The sequence below is a fragment of the Gopherus evgoodei genome, chromosome 13 (genome assembly GCF_007399415.2).
Source record: "Gopherus evgoodei ecotype Sinaloan lineage chromosome 13, rGopEvg1_v1.p, whole genome shotgun sequence".
Lineage (NCBI taxonomy): Eukaryota > Metazoa > Chordata > Testudines > Testudinidae > Gopherus > Gopherus evgoodei.
In genome coordinates this window covers 3,180,072-3,207,059 of record NC_044334.1, presented here as the reverse complement: position 1 = coordinate 3,207,059, position 26,988 = coordinate 3,180,072, and the positions used below count along the sequence as shown (strand labels likewise).

Below are 26,988 nucleotides of genomic sequence, written 5' to 3'. Positions count from 1 at the left end.
TCACATGCGCTGTAACAGAGACAAGGAGGCAGAAGACTGGGTACTGGGAATTGTGCTTCCAAAGGCAGTGGTTCTGTTGGGTCTGTTGTGCCCTCAGCTGAAGCTGAACCACGTCTGCAATGGTGTAACTAACATTTAAGCAGGCGGTGCCGATGTGGAAGAATAAGCAACTTTGGGGCTTACCAATGGCATAGTCATAGGGGAGTTGGGAGCACAACCCACTTAATAAATGTTGTTGCCAAACTAGCATGGGGGGGGCTAGATGACCTCTTGAGGTCCCGTTCTGTCCTACTTCTCTGTGATTCTATTACAATCAGGCTTCCGCTCAGACTAAAATTTTGTGTTTACCTCAGACACATTTAAGGGCCAATCCAGCTCTCATTGCAGAAAGATTCTTACTGCCTTCAATGGGGATTGGATCGAGCCCATTATTAAGACCTGGACAGTACAGGCTTTTACGGAGGTGCCGGTTTGTGTACAGCTGCTATGGCAGGAGGACACGACCCATAGACGGTGGATTAGGTGTGTTCTCCACACCCTGTGGTGAGCTTTGTCCAGTGTGTACAACTCTTAGGAAAGAGAAGCAGGGGAGCAGTTTAAACAGTGATGGCAGCTTTTCTCTTCCCTGTCTCTTAGTTGGTTTGGTAAGTAACAGTAAAGCTGAACAGCAGTCTAATGTCCCTTTGTGTGCTCCGTAGGACTATGGCTCTGATGACATACATACTGAATCCGCTTGCTGGTCTTGTATGGCTTTCTCTGGTCGAATACACACTGCTAGACGCTAGAGGATACAAGCAAAGAAAAAGCCAGAGGTTACCTACAGCTCTGGTGGCTAATGTAACTGGTGCCATGTTGGGACAAAAGCTGGGCAGTTTCTCTGCCTCTCTCACATGCCATTGAAATGCCAGAAGCCTGGGTACATCCCTGTGATTCTCACGTGGTTGATGGCACCATGGTGCCTGCTGCAGTTTAAGCCAATCACAAATGATGGCACAACAGCTCAGCGGGTGCATTGTGCTCTCAAGTTAATGCTGACATGCCTCTCTTCTGTCAGGACGGCCCCTGATGTAATTGTGCCTGGGGTGCGGGAGCCCTGTGGCTGGGAGATGGGGTCTTTCCCTCAGCTGAGGAGAAGTGAGGGACTTTGGAACCTACTGAGCTGCTCTCAGATTGGTCACTACAGTATGATGTGGGATTGAAGCCTATTAGGGGAACTGCTTGTCCTCATGGTTTTAGAAAGATTCAGGCTAATACAATATAAACCCAGTGGGCCAAGTTCACTCATTAAAGTCAATGGGGTACACCAGGGAGGAGTTCTGGCCATTGTAGACTATTAGATCCATATTCCAGATGTGGCTCCATGGTCCCCTAGCCAGGCCTCGAGAAAGGCTTTAAAATGACTGTTGCTGATCTAGCCTGGGCCAGTTTAAAACCAGTTCATCTGTCGTGATATAATTGCCACATGAACACAGTCACTAGGGGATGAGCAGAACTTTTCTACAGAGCTTCCAGACCCTGCCGGCCTGTTGAAGACTTGACCCCTTTCAAGTCTTTCAAAATGTGCTGCACCAAACACTGGCTCCCACAATATCTGGCCCACACAGGATTGTGATGCATGACACTCATCTCTGACCTGCTTAAGGGATCCAGGAGTCCAGACCAGCTTATACACCATGTAGAAAGGGATACAGATGAAAGACGATGCTCCTATTAGGTATCCCACTGAGATACTCCACTCGGGATAGCGATAGTCAAACAGCATGAGCAGCGGCTGGTCCAGGAGAGAGCTGACTATTATAAACTGTAACAGATAACACAACCAACGTCAGATGAGCACATTCACGGAACAGCGCGACAAGTCACGTGCTCCGCAACAACCCCTCAGGCAGTTTCAGTGGATTCACCCCAGGGATGAATCTGGCCTGGTGTCTGTTTTGAAAAGGGAACTGGTTAATTAGGGAAATGTCAGAAAAGGACAAGGCTACTCCTATGACATGTGCCACTGCACTGCATCACATGATGTGACAAATCATCTGTACGATGAAAAGCTAAAAAGGCCAGTGGTTAGGCAGACTCCTTTCAGGCCAGCTAGGACTCCCGCACCCTTCCACCAGGAAGTCATGGGACCTTCTGCAGTGCAAGGTACTATGCCAGCTCCTCCAGCACACGGGAGTACATTCATCCCTGGTATAACCTCATTGAATTCCCAGGGGATCAGTTAGGGTGGAATATTTAGCCCTCGGCTTTATGAGTTTAATGTCTTTTAGGTACATTTGCAAATGGGTTTAGTGCTAGGGAAGGTCCTCTGCTGGCAATCCTGGAGACGGACTCACTGTCGTTCTCTCCAGAACTGCTCCAGGCCAGGCAGCAGCAGTGCCAGCTTCCTCATTCTGCCCCACCCATGTGCCTCCTCCCTGATGTAAGAAGAGTTCAGTCTCCAGGGTCAATTCAGCCAATGGCCTCTCTGCCTGCACTGCCAATAAAGGTGCCAGCTGTGAGGCTGGTTTTGTGATGTGGCCGTCTGTCCACCGGGAACTTGACTGAGGCCAGACTTATCCCATTCAGACTGCCCCGGGAGTGTCTTTACCGGGCCTGCATTTCAGTATCCGTCCCCTATGCCACTCCCCCAGGAATGTTAATAGATGGGTGGCATTTTGTACACAAGCTTCATGCAGCCTGGTGGGAGCTCAGCAACTACAACTCGGGTGCTCTGCAGACTGTCAGTGTCTCCTATTAAAGGAGACTGAATTTAGAAATTCTAGTTCGTTAGTGTTTGCTGCTGGAGGAGAAGCTGTCATTTCAGTGTGATACTTTGCTGCTTATAATGTGAACAGATACTGCTGTATTAATGGCACCATCAGAACATTCACTGCAAACTCTCTCTTTCTCACACACACACATGCACGCCTTGGAAGTCTAGGAGTTTGTTTAAAACTTCCAAGGGCAAGAAAGGAAAATAAAATGCAGACTGGAGGGGCAGTAGCGTTTGGGAGAATTTAGAAAGCTGGTGGTGGTAGATCACACTGTGATAAAAAGCCATTTAAAACAGCATCACTAGGTTTTTTCCTCCTGGAATTATTTGTTCATGATTATACTAGCATCACCTTGAACTAGCTCTCCAATTAAATCAAATCAGTGTACAACATCTCACCAATCCCACTGTAAGTAAAAGTTTATTGTGCAGCTTAATGTGATGCTCTTATTTCTCTACTATTTGTAATCTAATCTTCAAAGGCCAATCTGGATTTTAAACTGACATTTCCCAGAATTATATTCCTAACACTGATCCAGTTTGTTTGTGGGGTTTCATCAGATGAAGATAACTGCACTCCAGTCACATGTCTGATTGGTATAACTAAATCATTTTCCTTCTGCCTTGATGACAACCTAGAATCTCAACGTGCTTAAAACATTAATTAATCCTCAAAATCCCTCTCCCTGTGCAAAGTAGGTAATATGAATATCCTCCTCGTTTTACAGATGGGGCATTCTTTGAAGTCCAGTGAAAGGTTAGCACTTCAAAGGTGATGGATCCAGTACAAAGCATAGCACTGGAGTTGCATTTAAAATAGCAAACTTGGCAGGTTAAGCCACAGTACATTGCAGTCTATAGTGTCAACAGCTTTATTTTATAAGGGGGAGATGATAGGGCCAAATTAATTGCTGGTGTAAGCAGACATGATTGTGTTGACTTTAACTGAATTGCAGCTGCCAGCTGTGAGCTTGGCCCATGGTACATAGACTCTTATGAGCCTGAGCATATACTGTATGGCCTTTTCTTTGACAAATACACAGTCTCAGTGAGTACAGACAGCATGTCATGCTCCCTTTTCAATTTAAGAGTTTCCTATTGATTTCTTGCTACCACAAACAAAGGGGAGACCTTCCATAAGCTGTCTTTCTCCCTGACACATCCAAGTGGTTTTCTCTGTCACCATGAACTGGACAGGAAACTGTGCATGGGCATCTCTGGGTCACAGGCTCAGTAAGGCTGCATGCCAGAGCTCCAGCAAGCCAGAGAGGGACTTTCTTGATAGAAGGTTAAAGGAAAGTTGTAAATTTAATTTTTTGCTTGGGACAAATATACTCACTGCTAAAAAGGCAGGGCTGATGGCAACCCAACAGACCTTCCAGAATGTCCCTGGGGTGAAGCCCAGCATAGCTTTGACATCATCACAGAACCTCTGAATTCCTGTATGGGGGGCAGGAAAATCACAGACATGGTGTCACTGTCACAGCAGGGAGGAATCAGGCAGCACATGCAGAGCAGAGGACTTATTTAGAAAGAATTTCATGAAAGTGCTGGGAACTGCTCCACATATAGGTGGCTATTGTTGGCCCTAGCCATTGACCGATTCATGCACATATAAACATTTATACATGAGTTGTCCATTGAAGTCACTGGAACTTATATGCATAAAGTAAAGCACCCGTGTAAGTCTTTGCAGGATCATGACTATAGGTTATTCTGGTGCATAATATATGCCTAGTGATGGAGAGGGATTTTTTTCTCCTTACCATAAAACCACGACACAGCTATTGCTTCCAGTAACACCACCGCCAGAATTGAGCAGCCGGCACCAAACTCCTCCAGCAGTTTGACAACATATGCTCCACCCTGGAATGACAAACACAAGCAGGCTGTGATTGTAGCAGCTCTTACATGGGAAGTGCAATGCTGAACTTTAGCTACTTCTGTTGCACTAGTTTTCTCAAGCATTCTGTTCACACTGACACCAACAAACCCCATGTGGTCCTTGGGCGGGAAGGGGTTGAGAAGAAAGTGAAGGAGACTTTTTTCTCTCCCTCTAGGTATGGGCTCGGGTGCCAGTCATGGAGCTGACTGATTGAGGGAGTCAGTAAAGGGAATCTGCTGGGAGAAGTTAAGAGGAGCTAGATGTGAAACAAGGGAGAGAAGAGTTCTGTTACACCCCCGCCCCTCACATAACAGGAACATACCAACAAAGCAGGATGGGCTCTGAAAAGGAAAACAGGGACACTTCAGATGACTAGAATGTTTTGAATGTGTCAGCAAAATAGCCAATAATGGAGAGCCAGCTGATCAAGCTTATTTGGACTTTCTCAAAGCCTTTGACTAAGTCCCACACTCAAGGAAACTAATTAGTTTTGGGCTGAGGGGTACAGCTGTATTATGAACTGGCTAAAAGACATGAACAAAACCAATAGCAATAAATGACCCATAATGATTCCCTCAGGTTTGGGCTAGGACTGTTGTTTAGTATGTTTTTTAATGATCTGGTACATGGCATAGAAAGCAAGGGATCAAAATTTGCAAGTGACTCAAAATTAACCAAGCCAGTTGAGAGCAGAGAAGGTTGTGAAGAACTCCAGAGAGATCTTCCCAAGCCAGGTGACTGGGTGGTGCAGATGAAATTCAATGTTGACAAATTCAAAGTCATTCTGATTGGAGATTATCTGAACTGGGCTCGATGTTCGTTGTAGCCAGTTTTCATGGCTGAACTTCTTGCAAAGCCTGTGATGTTGGGCCTGCAGAAGGAGGAGGTAGCATCTAATGGGGCTCAGGCTTACTCACGTGCGTAAGGGTGGTTAGAGAGCCTAGAAAGCATATGGTGATGAGGCCAAGTACGAACAGCTCCCTTTGCTTTGCTAGGATGTGAGGGTATTCATCCATTACCGCTGTGATCACCGCTTCTAGGCCTCCAAACTGCAAAAGCAGCCAGATAAGACATTTGGGTGAGCCAGAAAAGTGAAGCACAAGGTGAAATTCTGCTCTTGGTGCAATCCCATTAATGTGTATGTTGGTTCATTAGCTTCATTGGTCTTTTTTGTGATTTACACCCATGTAACGGAGAGCAACATTTACCCCTTCCCCAGGGTTTGATTTACAATTTCCTGCACAGATGTTATCAACTGTGGGGAATGTGGTTTACCGTGGTTCACCATGGTTTATTTTCACATTTTTTTAAAAATCATGAAATCTTATAATAAATGTTCAAATGAAATGATATTTATAGAACACAAAAACCTTTTTTTGGGTGAAAACGTTTACACTTTCATTTGTTCTCATTTTCCTAACTGACTCTACCAAAGCTCGAGTTCTTCTAGTGTCTTGGGGGCTTGTAAGGAACATTGATAGGCCAAGTAACACCAAATAGCAATGGGGCCTGATCCTGAGACATGCTGAGCATGCGTTGCTCCCACAGCTTGCAGGGAGTATTGCTCAAGATCCAGTCCTAGTTCTTTTGAAGCTAGTATTCTACTCATGTGGACTTTGGAGGAAGCAGGATCAGGCCCTTACTGAACAGAGAGGAATCAAAGACATGCTGAGTTCATCCATACCTGGCTCATATTTAGAGAGGTACAGACGGCATATTCTTTGTAACCATTCCTGTCCCCCTCACCTGTGCACTCCCTACCCCCCCACAATTTTGAATGATATATAGCAATGACCAAAAGTCCCACCCCAAAGTAACCCTTCTGGGAGCGAGGTGCCTGGAACATACAATCATGACTTTCTTGGATCATTTTGCTCTCGCCCCATAGGGAAATCAAAGTACCTACCGTGCTGTCCAACCCCAGAGTGATCATCATGAGGAAGAATATGATGGCGAAGAAGGTAGAACCCACCATATTTGCAATGGCCTCAGGGTAGGTTATAAAAAGGAGACTCGGACCTAGAAGGGAATATCAGGTTATTTCCTTCCCTCCGGTTGCTATGAAAATAGTCTGTGTTATGAAAGCCCCAGGGCATCTGCCTTCTGCTCATGATGATTTTCTTCCCATGCCAGAAAAACATTTAGGTGGAGATTTTCAAAGGCATGAGTGGCAGATAAATGTCTGTGAAAATCTTGCCCTTACTCGTCCCTGCCAGGTGTTACCAGTCTGGGATTTCCCTTCCTGGATTGCCGGGGATTCCATCCCCTTCTCTGGCAGGTTATTCCACTGCCCAATTGACCTTGCTCTTGCTTAGTCTAATCATTTCACCTTTGGCCATTACTGTCTCTGTAGTCACCACCCCATGTTTGTTAGCTGGCAGAGGACATATTCTGCCCCCACTTGCAGCTGTATGACTCCAGTGCTTTGACACTTCTAGGAAAGCTCCAACCTGAGTCGTAGTCCGGAATCTAAACATTCATAGACTCATAGACTCTAGGACTGGAAGGGACCTCGAGAGGTCATAGAGTCCAGTCCCCTGCCCTCATGGCAGGACCAAATACTGTCTAGACCATCCCTGATAGACATTTATCTAACCTACTCTTAAATATCTCCAGAGATGGAGATTCCACAACCTCCCTAGGCAATTTATTCCAGTGTTTAACTACCCTGACAGTTAGGAACTTTTTCCTAATGTCCAACCTAAATCTCCCTAGCTGCAGTTTAAGCCCGTTGCTTCTTGTTTTATCCTTAGAGGGGAAGGTGAACAAGTTTTCTCCCTCCTCCTGATGACACCCTTTTAGATACCTGAAAACTGCTATCATGTCCCCTCTCAGTCTTCTCTTTTCCAAACTAAATAAACCCAATTCTTTCAGCTTTCCTTCATAGGTCGTGTTCTCAAGACCTTTAATCATTCTTGTTGCTCTTCTCTGGACCCTCTCCAGTTTCTCCACATCTTTCTTGAAATGCGGTGCCCAGAACTGGACACAATACTCCAGTTGAGGCCTAACCAGCGCAGAGTAGAGTGGAAGAATGACTTCTCGTGTCTTGTTTACAACACGCCTGTTATTGCATCCCAGAATCACGTTTGCTTTTTTTGCAACAGTATCACACTGCTGACTCATATTTAGCTTGTGGTCCACTATGACCCCTAGATCTCTTTCTGCCATACTCCTTCCTAGACAGTCTCTTCCAATTCTGTATGTGTGAAACGGATTGCTCCTTCCTAAGTGGAGCACTTTGCATTTGTCTTTATTGAACTTCATCCTGTTTACCTCAGACCATTTCTCCAGTTTGTCCAGATCGTTTTGAATTTTGACCCTGTCCTCCAAAGCAGTTGCAATCCCTCCCAGTTTGGTATCGTCCGCAAACTTAATAAGCGTACTTTCTATGCCAACATCTAAATCGTTGATGAAGGTATTGAACAGAACTGGTCCCAAAACAGACCCCTGCAGAACCCCACTTGTTATACCTTTCCAGCAGGTTTGGGAGCCATTAATAACTACTCTCTGAGTATGGTTATCCAGCCAGTTATGCACCCACCTTATAGTAGCCCCATCTAAATTGTACTTTCCTAGTTTATCTATAAGAATATCATGCGAGACCGTATCAAATGCCTTACTAAAGTCTAGGTATATCACATCCACCGCTTCTCCCTTATCCATAAGGCTCGTTATCCTCTCAAAGAATGCTATCAGATTAGTTTGACGCGATTTGTTCTTTACAAATCCATGCTGGCTATTCCCTATCACCTTACCACCTTCCAAGTGTTTGCAGATGATTTCTTTAATTACTTGCTCCATTATCTTCCCTGGCACAGAAGTTAAACTAACTGGTCTGTAGTTTCCTGGGTTGTTTTTATTTCCCTTTTTATAGATGGGCACTATATTTTCCCCCTTCCAGTCTTCTGGAATCTCCCCCGTCTCCCATGATTTCCCAAAGATAATAGCTAGAGGCTCAGATACCTCCTCTATTAACTCCTTGAGTATTCTAGGATGCATTTCGTCAGGCCCTGGTGACTTGCAGGCATCTAACTTTTCTAAGTGATTTTTTACTTGCTCTTTTTTTATTTTATCTTCTAAACCTACCCTTTTCCCGTAAGCATTCACTATACTAGACATTCCTTCAGACTTCTCAGTGAAGACTGAAACAAAGAAGTCATTAAGCATCTCTGCCATTTCCAAGTCTCCCGTTACTGTTTCCCCCTCCTCACTGAGCAGTGGGCCTACCCTGTCCTTGGTCTTCCTCTTGCTTCTAATGTATTGATAAAAAGTCTTCTTGTGATCACTGTACTGACACATATCATTTAAGCCCTGGAGGCTGGTGAGAATTCTCTTTCCTTACGATAGATGGGGACATCTGAGGCACAGAAAGGGGAAGTGACTTCCTCAGGGTCATACAGCAAAGCAAGGGACATAACTCAGATCTTGATGCTCAGTACGCTGGTTTCATCCCTGAGTCCCTAATGCATGGCTCCAGACAGGCAGCTTGCTGATGTCCAGAGCTGGCCAGGGCTAAGGGGAAGGGCTATTCCAAGGCTAACAGGTGTAAGGGAGGCAAACCTTTATCTTTTGCTACATCTTCCACCTCCACATCTCTCATTTCAGCCATGTAGCCCAGCACTGTGAAAATGACAAACCCTGACAGGAAGCTGGTCAGACAGTTCACCACGCTGGTGACTATGGCGTCTCTGGAAGGCAGAACGGGAGCAGGTGACTAGAAGGACAAGGTATTTCACAACCTGTTTTTGCATTTGCATTTCTAGCCCCAGTATCCAGAGGCCCAAAGCCTTCCCCTTATCCCCCTCCCCAAAGAAACCATAAAGAGTAAGAGCTGTAAACATGAGGTTCAGTTTGCTCACTTCATGAGGCACAAGAGGGATTCATTCCCATGCACCTGAGTGGCCAGGACCGCTGCTGCTTCCAGCTTTGGAGGCAGGATTCATGTTTGGGAAGGACAACTCTGCTTCCTTAGGAATGAACAAAGAGCCGGACACCAGGCATAAGCACCAGGGAGTAGAGCACCCACAGGCGTAAGTGCTGGGATTTGGATTGCACGTGGGGAGTCCAGTCTGTGGTACACTGACAACCAGCCAGGAGCCAGAGGCCTGCCCCTGCCTTGTGCAGAACGGAGTAGGCTTTACACTGTCAGAGCTGGGATTAGCACTCTGGCGTGTCTGGCTGTTCCTCTTTCAGGAAAGTTCCCATAGACTGCACATCTGGGAGTTTGGATCCTGCAGTGACAATTGGTTTGAAGCAGCCCTCTGTCCAGGCAACAGCATGTTCTCCCCTGGTGCTGGGATGAGAGCACTGAGTGATTTGGGGTGGCTGGCCCCGCCTGTTGGGGGTGTTACTGATATGTGCAGAAACAGCATAGAAACCGGTTCTTTCTGGAAGGCAGAGACAGTTCTAAGACCCACCAATCTGAGCAATCCCATGAAAGCCCCCAGTGCCCTCTGGGAATCCTCTGGAAGGTGCCTGACTGCTTAGAACCAGCATTCCCAGGCAGCAGAGCAGTGGCTGCTGATACCCTCCCCCCCAGTGCATGGGAGCAGGAGGGAAGCTGGAGAGGTTCCCATCCCACTGGTTGGGCTCACTGTCCTGCCAGATGTGGCTCGGGGTGCACTGCGTGATCACATAGGCCTGGCACTTTCAGGGGTATTTTTGCTCAGGCAGAGGCCCCGCCGCCCTTCTGCAGGGGCAATTTGTGCCTTCAAAACTTGCACCTGCACCTTTATACCCGGCAGAAATGAACTGGGGACCCCATTCCAAGAACTTGCTCCTCTGGCTCTTCCATTTGCAGCGGAGGCAGTGAGGACTAGAATTCTCACCTGCAAGCAAGAAGGGGGGACAAGGGGCAGGCCCACGGGAGGGAGTCTGCCCCGTGCTAGCCTGTGCAGAGATGTGGGGGAGTTTTCTGTGTGTTCTGCTGCACATGGGAGGCTCAGCTCACATCCCTGCTTCTGGCTATTCTGCCAGGGCAGAGTCCGCGGTTTCTTACCGGTAACAGTTATTGTTGAAATGGTTGTAACTGGCGAGCGCGAGAAGAACACCAAATCCAGGGCCCAAGGAGAAAAAGATCTGGGCAGCAGCATCAACCCAAACCTGGCCAAACAAGCAGAGACGCTGGGTTAGAGGCAGGAGAATGGGTGGATCCCAGGAGCTGTGACCTGGCCAGGAAGCCCATCTCCCAAACACACACAGTCCGCCTCCCGCTCTCAGGGAGACAGCGGCATGAGGTGTGAATGTGGGCACAACAAATAGGTCAGCTCCCTTGCGTTCTCCCTGACCCCCAGGCCGTGTGTAATGGAGTGCAGCCCTAACCATCTGTTTCTGAAATTTGCCTTTTGCCTCATTTTGAAAGCACAGAAAAAATTCCAGGATGGCTAGGGTGCGTTTGGCACTGTGCCTTATTTGTGTGTCTGCTCTTCGCTGGGCCCGTCTGCACTGGGCAATTACATCACTCTGGAGCGTGGCCCAGAGGAGTGGTGGTAACTAACATGGTACACGCAACCGAGTATAGGCAGGGTATCATGTCAGCAGGTCGTGGTTAGCCCCAGGGAGCAACCAGCTGCTCTAGAGCTGAACGCTCCATGCTATATTCTTGTTTACACTGTGGCCCCTCTGCACCACTCTCGCAGTGCCAACGGGTGTTACGTGTGTAAATGTAATAGATCCCATGCAGCTCAGGGACCGTCTTTAACACAATGTGAGGTCCCAGTGCAGACAAGCCCTGGGGTTGTGTGTCACATTGGTGACCCCTATTTAAATATATTTTCCTGACTACTGTTTCTTGGATATGGTTCCCTTGCTTGCCCTTGCTCCCCAATTCCTCCTGAAAGGAGACCCCAGACACAGGGAGGATTTGGAGAGACAGCTCTTCTAGGGTGAAGGGAAGCAGGTGTACTTCCACGGGTAATTTAGCAGCAGAGAACTTGACAGTGACATCTAATTTAGCTGCAATCTAAGCAGAGAAATCAGGATGAGAGAAGGGATGAGGATGTGAAACTGCAGCGCACCCAAACTCTCTCCTGGCATCCAGCTCCAGTGGGGCTTGGCTCACAGTTCCTGGAAAACGTGATGGCTGCAGCATGATTGGCCGTGTATCTGTTATGAAAGGTTTTAATTGGAAAGTATATCCCTGATTACCTTTAATGAAAATTCTCAAGTGCAGCTCTGCAGTAATTACAGACAGGAAGTCTATTGTCAGGCCAGCTTTACAAAGATGGGGCGAAAACACAGCATAAATAACACTTGACGGCAAATGAGATGGGTGATTCAATTAAAGATTTGCATTTCCAAGAGCTTGTCCAGTGCGCCTCTATTTTCTGAAGGAATAATGAACCCATTACTCTCTGGTTCTCAGGTCTGCGCTGGGAGTCTCTGCCAAATGAATCCGCAAGCACTGGCAGCTGGGAGGGTTGGGGTGGCATTTAAAGGCAGTTGCTTGCTGAGGTGGATACAGCAGATGTACCATCATGTTGGAGGATGGGAGATCCAGCAGGTGCAATTAATGTCACATTAAGCACATTTAACACTGCTGCTAGTGTCATCTCCCTGATTGGTTGCTCTGATCACATCAGCCGCTCCCTCTGAGTCCCCCCTTCTCTACCACATTGCTTACACGTCTTTGTCCTTGCCTTTAGACTGGGACAGTTCAGCCTACAAAAGAGGCGACTAAGGGAGGATATGATTGAGGTCTATAAAATCATGACTGGTGTGGGGAACGTGACTAGGGACGTGTTATTTACCCCTGCACATAACACAAGAACCAGGGGTTGCACAATGAAATTAGTAGGCAACAGCGTTAAAACAAACAAAAGGAAGTACTTGACACAATGAACAGTCAAGCTGTGGAACTCTTTGCCAGGGGATGTTGTGAAGGTCAGAAGTAGAACTGGGTTCAAAAAAGAATTAGATAAGTTCATGGAGGATAGATCCCTCAATGGCTATTAACCAAGATGGTCAGGGATGCAACCCCATGCCATGGGTGTCCCTAAATCTCTGACTTCCAGAAGATGGGACTGGATGACAGGGGGTGGATCACTTGGTAATTGCCCTGTTCTGAAGAACCTGGAACCAGCCACTTTCAGAAGACAGAATACTGAGCTAGATGGGTCATTGGTCTGGCCCAGCGTGGCCATTCTTATGTTCTTTAAGGCCCCCCCATGACGTAGCCCCAGCCCGTAGCTCCAGCAGTGGAAGGGCAGTGTGGTTAGGCCGCCGTTACCATTATGTCACACTCAGAGCAGGGCGAGGCAATTTGGCAGAAGAAGGCCTGTGCCCAGTCAACACAACAGCCTCCAGCCTGGCTGGTGCTGGCAGAGATCCTACACCTCTGATTGTCCCTCATGTAGCCAAGACTGTTGAGTTTGGGCTGGCATGTGTGGCGTTTACCCTGTGTCTGTCCATGCTGGGATAGACAGGCAGAGGCCTGATGTCTCCAGGGCTGTCAAGCCAGCTCTGACGTCACATAAATGGTTTTAAATATAAAAATGAAATGGAGCATTGAGCCTGCCTCAGCATCCTCCAGGCTCTCGGGTGGCTCCTGTACGCATCACTAAATATAACAAACCACCAGCGGCAAGGAGTGCTCCTTAGCAGGTCAGAGCCTGTGATGGGCATCTGCTGGGTGTAACTTACAGCAGTGCTCATGAGCTTCTCCCAATCAGGTCTGAGGTAGAAGACGATCCCTCTCCAAGCCCCTGGCAGAGTAGCTCCCCGAACCAGCAGTATGAGGAGGACAATATAAGGCAGCGTAGCTGTCACCCACACCACCTGAAAGGAGAGACCGGACAAGGGTTTCAGTGACAGGAGAGACAGACGCCGGCCACTCCTCTAGGTCACATCCAGCAAAGAATTAATGCAGATATTTGCAGGGTTGTCACTGACACTCTGTGTCAAACGGCCTCCCGTCTTTGTGTCTGAGCTGGTGAGAGATGAATGGAATTCAGTTTTAGTGGCCAATGTTTGGAATGATCGCTCAGCTGAGGGGTCAGAAAATGACTTTCCAAACCTCAGTGACATTGGATTCTGCCCCTGGCTCACTGATCAGTAGTGTGGTCAGCTTAGAATGGGTTTGCTCATTGCCTTTGGCAAATGTAGGAAAGAATTTCACGCCTCCCAGGTGCTGCTGTGCTGCTGAGAAAGGATGATACATACAGCTTGTGGGGGGACTTAGTAACAACTTTGGTAGGGAAATGACCTACCAAATGAGATGACCTCATTTAGTCTTTGCAAGACTGAGATCTTACATCTGTGCATTCCCAGGTCTGACCTGGGAGTAGGTGAGGGAAGTTTGCTGCTCAGGGGCTGTGCATGCATTGATCATTCAGATAGAACAGTCAGAACAGAGGTTGCCCTAATTGATCCTAACAACATTCTATGCTATGTGCTTATCTGGAGCCTGATTTGTGCTGAGTCCCCACTGACTCCAAGTGGGCACGCCGAACGAGCGAGCCAAAGCTTTCCACCAAATCTTGTGTCCGTGAAAAATGCAGATTTGGCAACACCAAAATGTTGTGTCGGTTTGGCTGAATTGTTTCAATTAAAAAACAGACACAGCTTCTGAGCAAGTCAAAATGTTTCAATTTTTCAATTCAAAATGACTTTTTGTTTTGACAGTTCCTTCAATTTTGTTGTTTTTTTTTAAAATTAAAACAAAACCTTAAATGCTTGAAATCAAAACAAAACATTTCATTCAACCCCACATGATTTTTTTCAGCCTTTTGATTCACTGAAAAATTCAAAACATTTCATTTTGGGATTGGAGTGAATTTTTTTTTTTACTTGCCATTGAACCGAAATATCAGTTATTTGCACAACTCTACTCACCACTGCTGGAAATCAGTTCAGGAGGTATGTTTTTTTGTTCTGCTTCCCATTTATTCTGTTGTAGACTATAGTATAGTGTACAGAGAGAACCCCGCTGTGGCGGCTGGCAAACAAGGAGTGCCCAGTTTCAAGGGCACCTTAAATTGTTGAAAGGAACTGTATTTAGCACTGAACAGGAGTGAGTAACATGGTTGGAAGCTTTGGGGGCAGTGAGAACATGAGGCAGACAGACTGCAGAAGAAAACCACCTGCATTTCTTATGGACTGTGCCACGATGGCAGAGCAGATATGAGTTACAACCTATTGGATGAATTTTGCCTGTTTTCCTTTATTTGCAGATTGCCAGGGATTGGATGCCAGAATTCTCACGTGTTTATTATAGAAATAACTCCCAGATTTAATGTGTGAACAATCCTTGGGAGGCAGACCTTCGGCAATGTGCAATCCCCGCTCTGCCAGGGAGTCCCATTCATTACAGCAGATCACAAGCGCAGTGAGGTGCTTGCTTGTGAGATGCAGAGCGCTAGGGGTGTGTATCTACATGGCAGGCCAGGAGGGTTAATGCACCAGGCTCTGTGTTAGCTGTATGATGCCTCTGCATTGAAATATGATGTTATTAATCATTCGGACACTGACAGGAAGAACAGGTGCGGGAGCTCTCCTTACCTTCCCTGAGGTTTTCACTCCTTTCCACAGGCTGAAGTAAACAATCGTGAAGAGGAGAAAAAGGCAGAGGAGAAGCTGCCAGCGGATCCCGCCAACGTCATATAGGCCACTGGATTTCTGAATCTCAAGGACCTTCCTCCTGTGGCAAAAAACCCCTGGCGGCTTAGTCACTAATACAAGAAAGAGAGGGGAATGCTGAGCCATCGTCCCCCGGGAGACTGATGTAATGGTCAAATCTGACACCCTCCCTGTGCATGCACAGTCCATAATGCCCTTCCCCAGGAGGAACATTGCTGAGCTGTGACAGACCTGTAAGAACCATGGCTGAGACGGTAAGGCTGAAACCCGAGCACTGGGACTCCTACATGCTGCTCTTCACCCAGTCCTGGCTCACTATGTATAAGAGCCTCGGGTTGGCAAATCACGTAACTGGTCTATGCCTCAGTTTCCCTGTATGTGAAATGTGGGTAATACTATTTACCCACCGCATGGAGTAGAAGGAGCCATGTTCATAAATCTTGCTGAGAGTCCCAAGTGAAAATATAAAGCAGTGTTATTATGTGTGCGCCTGAAATGGAAATGCCAAGTATCATTCCTTCTGCTACTCTACATAGCAGGCCCTTGTGCTGAGGTGCTGCAGTGATTGGATGCTAATGAGCGAGAGATTTCCCCCAGCTCAGTCACATAATCCACTTACATATAAAACTCTTCCGCTGGCGACTTGGAGAAGGTGGTCCAAGTCACATTGCTCTTTCCAAAGTAGTTGGTGCAGTTGGGGGTGTTCCAGGGATTGTCACAGCTTGTCCAGGGCAGGGTACCAGTGAAGGAGGAGTAGAAATAGTACAGGGCCCAGGCGATGATGGTGTTGTAGTAGAAGGAGACGTACAGGGCGATGATGCAAATAGCAAAGCCAATGCCTGTGTGGAGAGAAGGGCAAGATCTTTAGAGGAGCACATCATGGGATTCCTGGAAGCCAGGCAGTCCATGTGTATTGGTTCTCTTCCACATCAGTCATGGCATCCCTGCATAACTCCATGGCACTAAGTGAAAGCTGTACACAGAGCACTGGATTCCAGGGATCGGGGCTTTATTCCCAGGCACTGCTAGTAGCGTTAGTTGTGTCAGGCCAGTTAATCTGGGATGAATTTGCCCTGTTGTGACATCTACCTTATTTCTGTGGTTTTCCATATTTTGGACACTGCTGCTTTAAGAGGAGCAAGGGAAAAGGTTGTGGAAAGGAGAAGAGGTCCTGGGAGTGGGGTCAGGGAGCTGGGGAGCTTGGACAGCTGTGTGCTGCAAGGCTCTGTTTGCAGGGAGGGAGGGAGAGCTGTGACATGGAAGAGGCATTATCTGTGAGCTATAATATTACTGCAAATTCATCTCACAAGGGGTGACAACGTACCTACCTGCAGCTGGACTCTCATTTACCTTAATTTCTCTCAGTTTGGCAAAGCGGAGGACACAACCCATTAATGCTAAATGAATGTTGAGTTTCCAGGGTGAGGGCAGGGTGTCTTACCTTTAAAGATGGGACAGATGCGTTTCCAGATGGAGATAGCTCCTGTCCTGTGAAACTGTCCCAGGGCCAGCTCCATGTAGAAGAGAGGTACTCCTCCAAAGATGGCCATCAGCGTGTAAGGAATGAGAAAGGCCCCTGCAGCGAGAGAGGCAAAGCCACCACAGAACATCATGCCATCCACAGCAGCAAAGGCAGTCTCACAAGCCAGCCAGATGAGTTGGGAATATCTGTTTGAAACAGCATGTCCAGGCTCCAGGTTCCAGGACTGAGTCACCGATCCTGCCCCTCTCTGACCACGGGGTAGGCACCTGAGCTCAGATCCTGGCCCTACTGTAGTCCATGGGAGTTTTCCCATTGACTTCAGCAGAGCCAGGATTTCAACCCGAAGTTGCAGCTGTGGTTTTCCTGCTACCCCACTGATACAGGACTGGATGCACAAGCGCTCTGCACCCCTCATGGAAGCACTGGAAGAAACCTCTTCCTACAGAGCCCACCTCAGCATCCCAATGCTGACAACAAGGGACCCATTTAAGTAGCAGACCCGCCTGCAGACCAGTAGGTACGTACCGATCCTGCAGCTCCTCAGGGACTTGAGGTCGGTGGAGTTACACTAAAGGTGGATTTGGCCCGTCCTCCATGCAATATGTGGGAATGTAGATGAGAGATCGTTTACTGAGTGGGCTCCGTGTCTGTGAGACATACTGCAAATTCTCGACAACACTGGGTACATGCATGTGTGTAACGGAGCCAATGGATCAATGTTTTCTCCCTATGAGATGTGGTAACGCACTGTCTTTTATGAGTGGTTGGATGTTCTGAAGCTTGTGTGCGATGGTGTCATTACCTGTACATAAAGGGGCCTTTTTAGCCAGGAACAGATGGATTGGCTGTAACACTGGGCAGTGCAGATGATCAGAAGGGAGAGAACAAGATATTAAGCACCTTTCAGGTTTTAAAGGCTCTACATAGAAAATCCAAATGAATATGTATCATCACTCAATGAACTCAATAATTAATGCTGTAATTTGCATTATTCATAACGATGCAGTAATTACTCGGGCTAGAATTGTGCCCGCTGGATTCTTTCTAACTGGAATAGCTCTCTCTATTCATCAGATTATCCTACTGGGATTAGTTAATTTACCCCCACGGCTCCTCTCTCTGAAAGTCCTATACCTGAGGAAAGGGCTGATTTATACTATCCAGTGCACATGTGGGATTTTCCTTTGGATGAATGGCCACTGGCAAGGGGTCAGGTAGGGAGATGTGGGCATCACCAGAGCTCCTGTGAATGTGAGCAAGGAACATTTGACTCCTGCTCAGGAAGGTACGTGACTAGGTGGGGATGAACCTGCAAAGGTGTTGGGTCCTGCTTGCATCAGCATCCAGAAATCTGGGTACTTCTTGGAACTATCCAAGCCTCCTGCAACTGCAGACTCAGTCTGGGAATCCAAGAACAGCCTCTCACCATAGTAATTTGGTTCTGGCCTGGTCTATAAAACAAGGACTCACTAAACACATTTTCCAAGACATCACCATCACACTGACTCCCGGAAAGCCAGAGGACAAGGGCAAAGATGCCTGCTCAGCAGCTGAAAGGCTGCACTGGTGTCAGATCCATGCAAGTGAAGGCACTGAAGGAAAGTGACCTGGATCCCAAGGGAATTCATGGCTATTCATCCCCAGCATCGCCCCACTTCAAGCTGGCTTGAGCTACCGCAGCAGCCAGCAACAGGGACGGTGTCGTGCTAGACATCTGTACAGCCCCAAGCACAACGGGGCTGACCCTGAGCACAACTGTAATGTAAAGCATAGCGGTGGTAACATGAGGTTGCAGAAGTAACCAATGATGCTGGGTCTCAAGGGGGAAGAGAATGGAAGAATTGTTCTGAATTCTTCAGTTACAATCAGAACAGGCATTGCCATGTGGGCACTAGTGCAGATGGGATATAGACCTTGGTTGTTATTGGCACAGCCCAGAGTGAGGGGCAGGGCAGAGCTGTGCTGAGCAGGGGAAGGAAAGGGAAGCATTGTACCTTGCAGATACAGAATGCCACCCATAGCTTCCAGGCCTGCAAAGGCTGAACCTGTGTAGGATGCAGCTTATTACTCCCCAGGAGGGTGTCCAGAGGGGAAGGGGAGCTCTGGCTCCATCCCTTTTTGGAGCTCTGTGCACAGGAGCATGGGCTTATAGATTCCCTCATGGGGTCAAAAGCCTGACTCCAAAACTCAGTGGCGTCAGGCAAGGGCAAGAGAACGGGAAAGTGAAACGGTTTGAAAGAGGAAGGCTGCCAGCCTGCGCTGTGCACAGCAGAAAGCCAACAACCAGCACCCTGACAAAGTACATGGCAGTCCCACACTTCTTTCAGCTCCACTTAGGAACCTGGGGAAGGATGCTTCAAAACCACGCTTTCTCTTTTGACCATGTTCTTTCAAGCATGAGCAAACTGCGACAACTGAGCAGGAACAAACTGGCATCCCGTGCCCAAACACTAGCACCCGCTGCCACTGACTATCTTTTGTAGAAGCCATGGCACCCTTTCCCAGCAGGATTTCTGACCACAGAGTTCACACACTAGTCACTAAAGCTGCATTTTCAGCCCCAGCGGAGTCCGAGTGTCCGTTAGGCCAAAGGGGGGTGAGGCTGTTTAATGACTGGCTGTTTTCAATGACTGTAACTCCACCCTTTACAGCTGTAGATTGGAGACGCACAAACAATCCTGTGTACAATGGTGTCCGTAGCCTCTGTTTGCCAGAAGCTGGGAATGGGCGACAGGGGATGGATCACGTGATGATTTCCTGGTCTGTTCATTCCCTCTGGGGCACCTGGTGTTGGTCACTGTTTGAAGACAGGATGCTGAGCTAGATGGATCTTTGGTCTGACCCAGTATGGCCACTTTTGTATTCTTATGTTTTTATGTACAACTGGAACCCCAGAGCACTTCTTAAAGCAACTAGAAACTAGGCTAACCAGCCTGTTGCTTGAAATATGTATTTGATAACCTGCCAGGAGCAGTAAACCCCCCAACAAGTAGTGCTGCAGCAATTCATGTGCATCATACTGGAAGTCAGCAGAAATAGTTGCATGAATTGCAAACAGAGGCATAGAATGATTGAGACCTGGTTCACGATAGTCTCTCTATCCTGCTCTTTATAAAATCTGATAATTTGCCAAGGAAGAAAACAAATGCTGCGCAACTCTCTGTGCAAGGAAAGCAAAGGTTGCAAACTCCTGAATGAAACTAGACAGTGCTAGCTGACATTGCTAGTCGTTACTTTCAGGGAGTGTTTTAAATGTTAATAAACAAAGAAAAGTGTTCACAGTGGACAGAATTTAAAAGTTTCCTCTTACTTTGCAGGAAACTTGCAGCCCACAACTGTAACAACTTATACAACACTCAATTTTCTTGAGGGAGAGAAGCCCAGAAACTGGCTTTTATGAAAGCAGAGGGTTGGTCTTGGAAGGAGAGCTTAGAAAATGGCCTTTTCATGAAACTGCAAATAGTTCTGTAAGTTCTATTGTATGACAAAAGCAGAATGTCTGGGGGGAAGGAAAGCCAGTTAAAACACAATTACTTTTATTAATGTATATTAAGAGCATAAATGATGAACCAATCATATCTGATGTGTGCTCTCTCTCTCTCTCTCTACTTCTCCCTGTGTGCCATTTCCTCTTCTTTCCTTTATTTATGACACCCTGTGATTGTTTTGACAGTTTTATTAAATGGCTTTTACATTTATATTTACTTGGCACATTTAAGGAAAATATGCTCAGGCCAAGTTGACTAGCTAGGAGCTGATGGCTGCCCTCAGTTTCACGGGGGTTAATCGAGAATAACTCCATGGACTTCAGTGTAGATATTTTTGATCTACGTGGCTGAAACTAAGATCAGAATCCAGTCTGCAGTGTGTAGCATGGCATTAATTATTTTTTTCTAATTTGCCATGCGTTAAGGTGTGATACCCAAATGCTCATGGCTTTTGGCAATTGAATCCACTGTGCCTTTTGCAAACAACACAAAGTCTTCATTTCCACATTTTCACTTTCTTAAAAAGGATTTTTCTACTCTTGTTTATTTAAAACAGTTTGTTTGCTCATCAGTTGCTGGAAACCTGTTCTAAAATCAGGATTCTGATTTGTCTTGAACTTTCAGGTAATTATTTCTATCAGGAAGAAATAATTGGAATGTTTAATTGATTGGTTGAACTACTAAAGTCTGGTTTATTTAGTTCTGAAGGCTAGTACCATGGACAGCTCCTTAAGGAGCGCTTTGCCTTTATTTTTCAAGCCCATAACTGTGCTAGCCCTACACCTGTAATCCTGCACAGTAATCGTAAAGCAGGGATGTTTTGGACATTTGAAATGATGATCTTAAAATGTAAGCCATCCCAAGTGTGTAAGCCATCCCAAGTGATCAGTTTCACAAACTGGGAAGACTGCAAAGTTAGCAACAATCACACAGGATTTGATATTTTTGGTCCCATTCGTCATTTTTCGTTTTCTTTTTTAAAACTTGTATATTAATCATAAAAATTGCACTTCCCCTCCCATATTCATAAATTCACACCTCTAATCTCATGAGGATCAGCATTGCTGGAAAGATATTTAAAATAAGAACTGGTAAAACAGAAAAGAGAGACAAATCCCAGCAGAAGTTTTGTCATTTACCGAACTTTCTGGGCTCATAATAAATGCTGTAAGAACCAGCTAAACAAAAGAAAGAAATAATAAATTTTTAAAAATTGAAAAATAAAAAGCCACTTTATTTTCTTTAGAAGAGAATTAAAAAAGTAAAGCTGTGTCCTTACCCCCTCCATTCTGATAACAGATATAAGGGAACCTCCAGACGTTGCCCAAATCTACAGCAAATCCAATCACTGATAAAAGGAAATCCACTTTTTTGCTCCACTTGTCCCGGGAATCTGTTTGGGTCGTGAGCAACACAGGGTTGGCAGTGTGGCTGGGGTTTGTTTGTATAGCCTGCCTGGGAAGGCTATCCACTTGAACTGGAGAGTTCTGCTCTGACATTTTGCCTCTGATGCAAATCCTGCAGGATTCAAGCTGAAGAAGTTTGAGAAGGGAAGGATTTTTTATTGCTCATGCCAGCTCCAAGGAGGGGAGTGTCACACTGACTGGGCTTCTCCACCTCCAGCCTGGAAATCCACACCAGGAGAGAGGAACCATAAGAAAGACCCATCCTCTGATCAAAGGCAAGAGGGGGAGCGGAAAAAGCATTTCATTTAGAGCATAGCACTGAAATGCTGGGTCCAACTTTATAGTGCTGTTTTTTTAACAGCTTCTCTTTATAGAGGTTTGATATCAGTACAGGCGTACACTGTGCTCTTGTGCAGGGTGAAGCTGTTACAAGGCAGAGCGTGAGATTTATCATCATCATTCCTGCTAGTTTAGGTTGATTTGGAACAATTCAGGTTAAGTGAAAATGTATTCTCATGTTGCTAGCCTGACCACTGCATCCTACATTCAGTTGCTTCTGATTATATCATGGGTAGGGCTGGCGTGGCAGGTTCCGTAAAGACCGTGGATTGATGTATCTATACATAGACATAGCATTACTTCTCATCAGAAGCAGCAGTTCTGTTTTGCTCTCACACTGTCTGATAAACAGTCATGGCTTCATTCTTTGTAGATTTTGTTAGAAAGCCACAGTCTCCTTACATTACTAATAATGGACACATTATAATGACTTCAAAGACTCTACAATTCAATCTTCCAGGGGAAATCTGTCCTAAGTTATGACTGACTTATTTTAAAATGACTAGTCATTTTACTAGGTAGGCTGCAAAAGGTACAAATAAACTCACCCAAAATGCACTGTGTTTACTCAGATTATGAAAAAAACATGGCACCATTGTAAACCAGCAGGTGTGTATGTGTTTCCAGTTCTTATAGTGAACTTTCAGCATTCTCTATTGGCATTATCTTTTAAGGGTCTGTCTAGGTTTACATTTTCCCTATTTCTTTGTGTAGCAAAGGCTATGGGCTGCCCCCAATAAACCATCTGAAAGCAAAATAAGTTTTTTGCAGAGCAAATGTTATTAGGAAAGGGATTGCACTATAATAAAAGGTCATTACACTTTTTGCAATTTGATTGGCATCATGACAAATTTTATTACCAACATAAATTCTATGGCTTGGTTCAGTGCTGGGAAACACTGACATAGGGAAACAAATAACTTAGGGAATATTTTGCAGAGATAGAAGTGAAATGCTGGGTAAAAATGTTTATAAACTCTCCTACCGCAGTACAAAGCCCGTCTGAAATAGTAACAGTGAAGGGAAAATAGGCCCTTTGGCACATTGATACTTTTTACGAGTTTTACACTCTTCAGTCCAATTCTGTAGTTTTTACTCAGGCAAACCCACCACTTAAATCAATGGGAGTTTAGCTTCAGTAATGGCTGTGGTTTGACCCTTCCTCCCCATACTTTCTGCTGCGCTATATGAGAACATAGGATTGACAAGTCTCATGTTTCTTACATTAGCTGGTCTAGTTCCTTAAAGTATCCCTGGGCAATGGAGCTATGCTGATGTGCACCACTTGAGGGCCTGGCCTGATATAATCTTTTGCTACAGCGCAGAGGAGTGGTAGGTATGTTTGCAGCTCCTCAGTAACTTCGGCTGCATTGTCACCTATGTTTTGTTTGCCTTTGTTCTTGTCTAGCAGCTATATTTAACCATTGATATTCCGGCCTCGTCTGATCCAGCATCTCCCGCTCTCTCTTCAGTCAGACCGTGGACTCTGTTCATGAACTGCTGTAGTAGCTGTGCTTTTACTAAGGAGTTACCAGCCCTGGGTTACCTACCACCCCCAAAATGCCAGTGGAAATCAGTGGGAGACTTTGGTACATGGGTTCTCAGACTGGCCCCTTAGAGAACAGTGACTGCCCCAAATCCCTGGGAGAGCTCAAAGGACAAACCCTCTTTTGATTTGTTTAATTCTCTAAGGAATCCTTGTTGTTCTCTAGCCCTGCATCACCTCCCCTGCAGTGCATGGAAGTGTAGCACCACAATGGCTATTTTTGCATAATACCTTGTTTTCTTTTACCATAACAGAACACTGTGCTGAGAGATCATTACAGCTCAGCATGCCAGATGCTCCGCTGAGCCTGGAGGCCCTTTCTGTGTGAGACAACGACCCCACCCGTCACAAACAAACCGCTGAAAATGGGGGCATCCAAGAAGAGGGTGGCAAGTTGGACAAGAAGCACACGATCAGTTTGACTTCAGTGGCTCAGTTCTCTCCTGGAGGGAACCAGCCCTGTGAGCTTTGCAGGTACAGGATAAAGAAAGGGCTCCCTAAAGGCCAAGGAACCCGCATGCTGTAACCTGCAACTTTTCTTTATAGCCACCCAGACCCTGCCCTCTTCCATGGCTGAAATAATTACAGTGGTGCAGGCCCCTGCCCTATGGCCTCCATGCAGAGGGACGCAGCTGCCCTGATCTGCCTTGGTGTTTCACTGTTGGTTGTATTGTAACCGTAGCCCTCGCTGGATGTTTGACAATAGCTGGGAACTCTTCATACATACTGTAATAGCACTGAGTGGGCAGGGGGAATGGGAGAAGGGAGAAGATTGGCAAGAAAATCAGATCACGGCATCTTTTGTGGCATGGAGACTTCTGCTGTGTTGGGGCGTCCCTCTTCTGTTCAAAAAATCGGGGGCAGGCTGCAGGCTGATCCACACGCTGACCAGACAGGTGTCCTCAGGACACTGCTGCACTAGTGGCAGAACAGCTCTTGCCACAGCACTTTCAGCTCTCCTGGCCCAGGGTTTCTCAGGATAGTTCTTCCTGACCCAATTGCTGGGCGGAGTTGTGATGCTTATTACCACTGATTATCTGTACTGCGGTAAAGCCGAGGGGCCCCCTGCGTGCCAGGCACTGCACAACCCCAGAACAAAGGGATGGTCCCAGCCAAAAGAGTTGACAATCAAAATAATCTTAAAGTCATCTAAAGTGCTCAGGAATCTCTGTACTCACCGCCCTGCTAGACAGCGCCGACGAGGTCCCGGGATGTCTGTACAAACACTTATGGGGTCCCTGTGCCTCACTGATGCCACATCCCTCTGGGCTCGGCATACAAGTGAACAGCTGTTGTCCTGCCAAGTGCTCTGGGCTCAGAGAGCCAAGCTACGGTCTCTCCATCTCATGCATCATCACCAGCATCACAGGTTCTGCAGGGCAGATTAGACCCTCGATGGCCTCTATGCAGCTCGGCCGCCCCTCTTGGGCTCCCACCCGTGTAACTGGAACACCGTAAACTGCGGACGCGCTGCATGGTGTGCACGAGAATCCAGATCACACTCTCAGAGCTGGGCTGGCTCCAGGGGGCTCACAGAAACACCTTCCATCCTTCAGCTGAGTGGTTCTAACCCCGAGCACCCACTGGGACAGGTCTACAGTGTAGAACAGCAATTTAAATGTTGTTACTGTTCCTAGCCCTTCGCCCCAATGAGCAGAGGGCCGGGAACAGAGTGGTGGGTGGCGTTCAGCAGGGATCTGAGCCCCAGTCCTGCAGGGAGCTCCACCAGGAGAAAGCAGGTTGCTCAGCTCCATGGTCCAATTTATCCTCGGCCCTCATCGTGACTGGAGTCAATTGCTGTGGTGATTTTATGTTCTGAGGACACCAGTTTGGTCAGCATTGGGCTGAGACCACCAACTGGCTTCCCATTGGCCCTGGATCTGATATCAGTGACCTTGGGTCATTACTGACCTGTGCCCAGTTTAAAAAAGTGACCTCCAGAGGACCAGCTCTGTCCTCAGTCACTGAGGGCCTGGACATTCCCAGAGTGCTGCATGGTCGCCAGAGGGCCAGGAAGCAAACAGCATTTGCAAAATGTTCAATGGTCCAGTTCTGGGTTGGCTGATCCCAGAGCAAGGGCTGCTCCAGTGCCGAGTTTTTCACGCACCCCTCAGCTGTAATTAAGAGGAGCTACAAAAGAGATCAAAATTGGACATGTGGTTAGTTACTGGCAGGACTAACAGGTTTCCATGACTACGTGACGTCAACTACTTTACAAACTCCACCATTCTGAGGACACCTGTGCAGAGACCCACTCCGGGGACACAATAGCACTTGCGGAGCCAGCCTCCTTCCCAACACTCAGCAGTGGTTGGCTCCATTAGGATTAGCTCACAGAGGGACTGGGGGATCAGGGAAAACTTTTTCCTGGAGGCTTTTTATAAATTATTCACGTCTATGCAAAATCTATTTAAAACAGTCAAATAAAAATATGTCAATATGAATGTGCGTCGCGTGGCTGAAAACTGCTGCCTTGGCGCTCACTAGCTAAAGCAATTCTGGGAGAATAAAGTGTCTATAAAGGAACCAGTACATTTCAAGAGGTGCAAATAAAGGGCCAAATCCTCAGCTGGCTAGATCATCCTTGGTCTATTGAAGTCAAGGTGGGAGGGCGCTGGGCTGCACCGCTGAGGAGCCAGCCCAAGCGCTGAGAGGCAGGGAGAGGTTGTGACATTTTGCTGTCTAAACGCACTGAAACCTGCCGTCAATAGCACATGGAGCTCTGTCGGTCAGCATGGCGGTAAGGAATTCCACGCCATGGTCAGCCCTGCTGCTGATGTATTGAGTCTTCATTGATTGCAGGTTTCATTCAGAACACAAGGGATTTTACAGAAATATCAATTAGCTGAAAATAGGATCCCGTCCAGTCCCTGCCCACCCCTGGCTAGGCAGCCAGTCACCTGATTGCCAGCTCTGTGCCCAGTCCAGATTTAGCTGTCTTGGGCCAGGGGCTTTCCTCCTTTTCCCTTGAGAGACTGCCCCACAACCTATTCGCAGAGATCACGATTAGTGCCAGTGCAGCCCTCTCTCCTGACCTAGGGAGCCAGCCAGCCTGGACAGACCAAGACGTGGTGTTAAACCAAGTACATATTGCTGAAATGGTACAGATGCTCCGTAAGGGCCTCAGCCAGCTCCCATGGAAGCGAATGGACATTTACTTTCCATTCACTCCCGTGAGAGTTGAATTGAGCCGAAATCTCCAATAACAGTGTGAGTAAGAGAGACCTGAGAGCTGGGTATAATCCCTTTTCTATTTAACCTGCATAGTGCCTCTCTCTGTCCTGCATCTGTCCACATCCCTCCCCTGCGTGCTCCCCACTTGACCTACAGTTATTTGGCAAAAATTTCTTCTCTAGGTTGGATTTGATGACAGCAATACAGCTGAAGCAGGGCATCAGTGGTGACTAGGCCTTGTGTTCCCACTTTGCACAGCAGTCAGTTTCACCCTATGTGAATATAGTTGGAGCAAACTGATGAAAAAATCTATGCTTCGTTTTCTGGGTGCTGCTGTTGC

The 26,988-nt window shown here is 46.9% G+C and overlaps 1 protein-coding gene across 1 annotated transcript; it reads right to left on the bottom strand.

Moving 5' to 3' along the window:
* LOC115661045 (sodium-dependent serotonin transporter-like) lies at positions 1-21,682 on the bottom strand. The gene is made up of 14 exons (XM_030583169.1): positions 21,463-21,682; positions 16,654-16,788; positions 15,832-16,051; positions 15,135-15,273; positions 13,278-13,412; positions 10,636-10,739; positions 9,198-9,325; positions 6,544-6,656; positions 5,555-5,686; positions 4,519-4,618; positions 4,092-4,192; positions 1,634-1,801; positions 725-781; positions 1-9 (listed from the first exon to the last, which is right to left on the bottom strand). Exons 1-14 carry the CDS (start codon positions 21,680-21,682, stop codon positions 1-3), a joined length of 1,761 nt encoding a protein of 586 aa, XP_030439029.1.
* Positions 21,683-26,988: the final 5,306 nt, after the last annotated feature.

Excerpts from the sequence above, each read along its gene's own strand:
- LOC115661045 (XM_030583169.1), bottom strand. The coding sequence starts at position 21,682 with ATGTCAGAGCAGAACTCTCCAGTTCAAGTGGATAGCCTTCCCAGGCAG. Across the intron at positions 16,789-21,462 it reads CTGTTATCAGAATGGAGGGG|GGGCCTTTCTCATTCCTTAC; the intron begins GTAAGGACACAG and ends CTCTCGCTGCAG. Across the intron at positions 5,687-6,543 it reads CTCTGGGGTTGGACAGCACG|TTTGGAGGCCTAGAAGCGGT; the intron begins GTAGGTACTTTG and ends CTGCTTTTGCAG.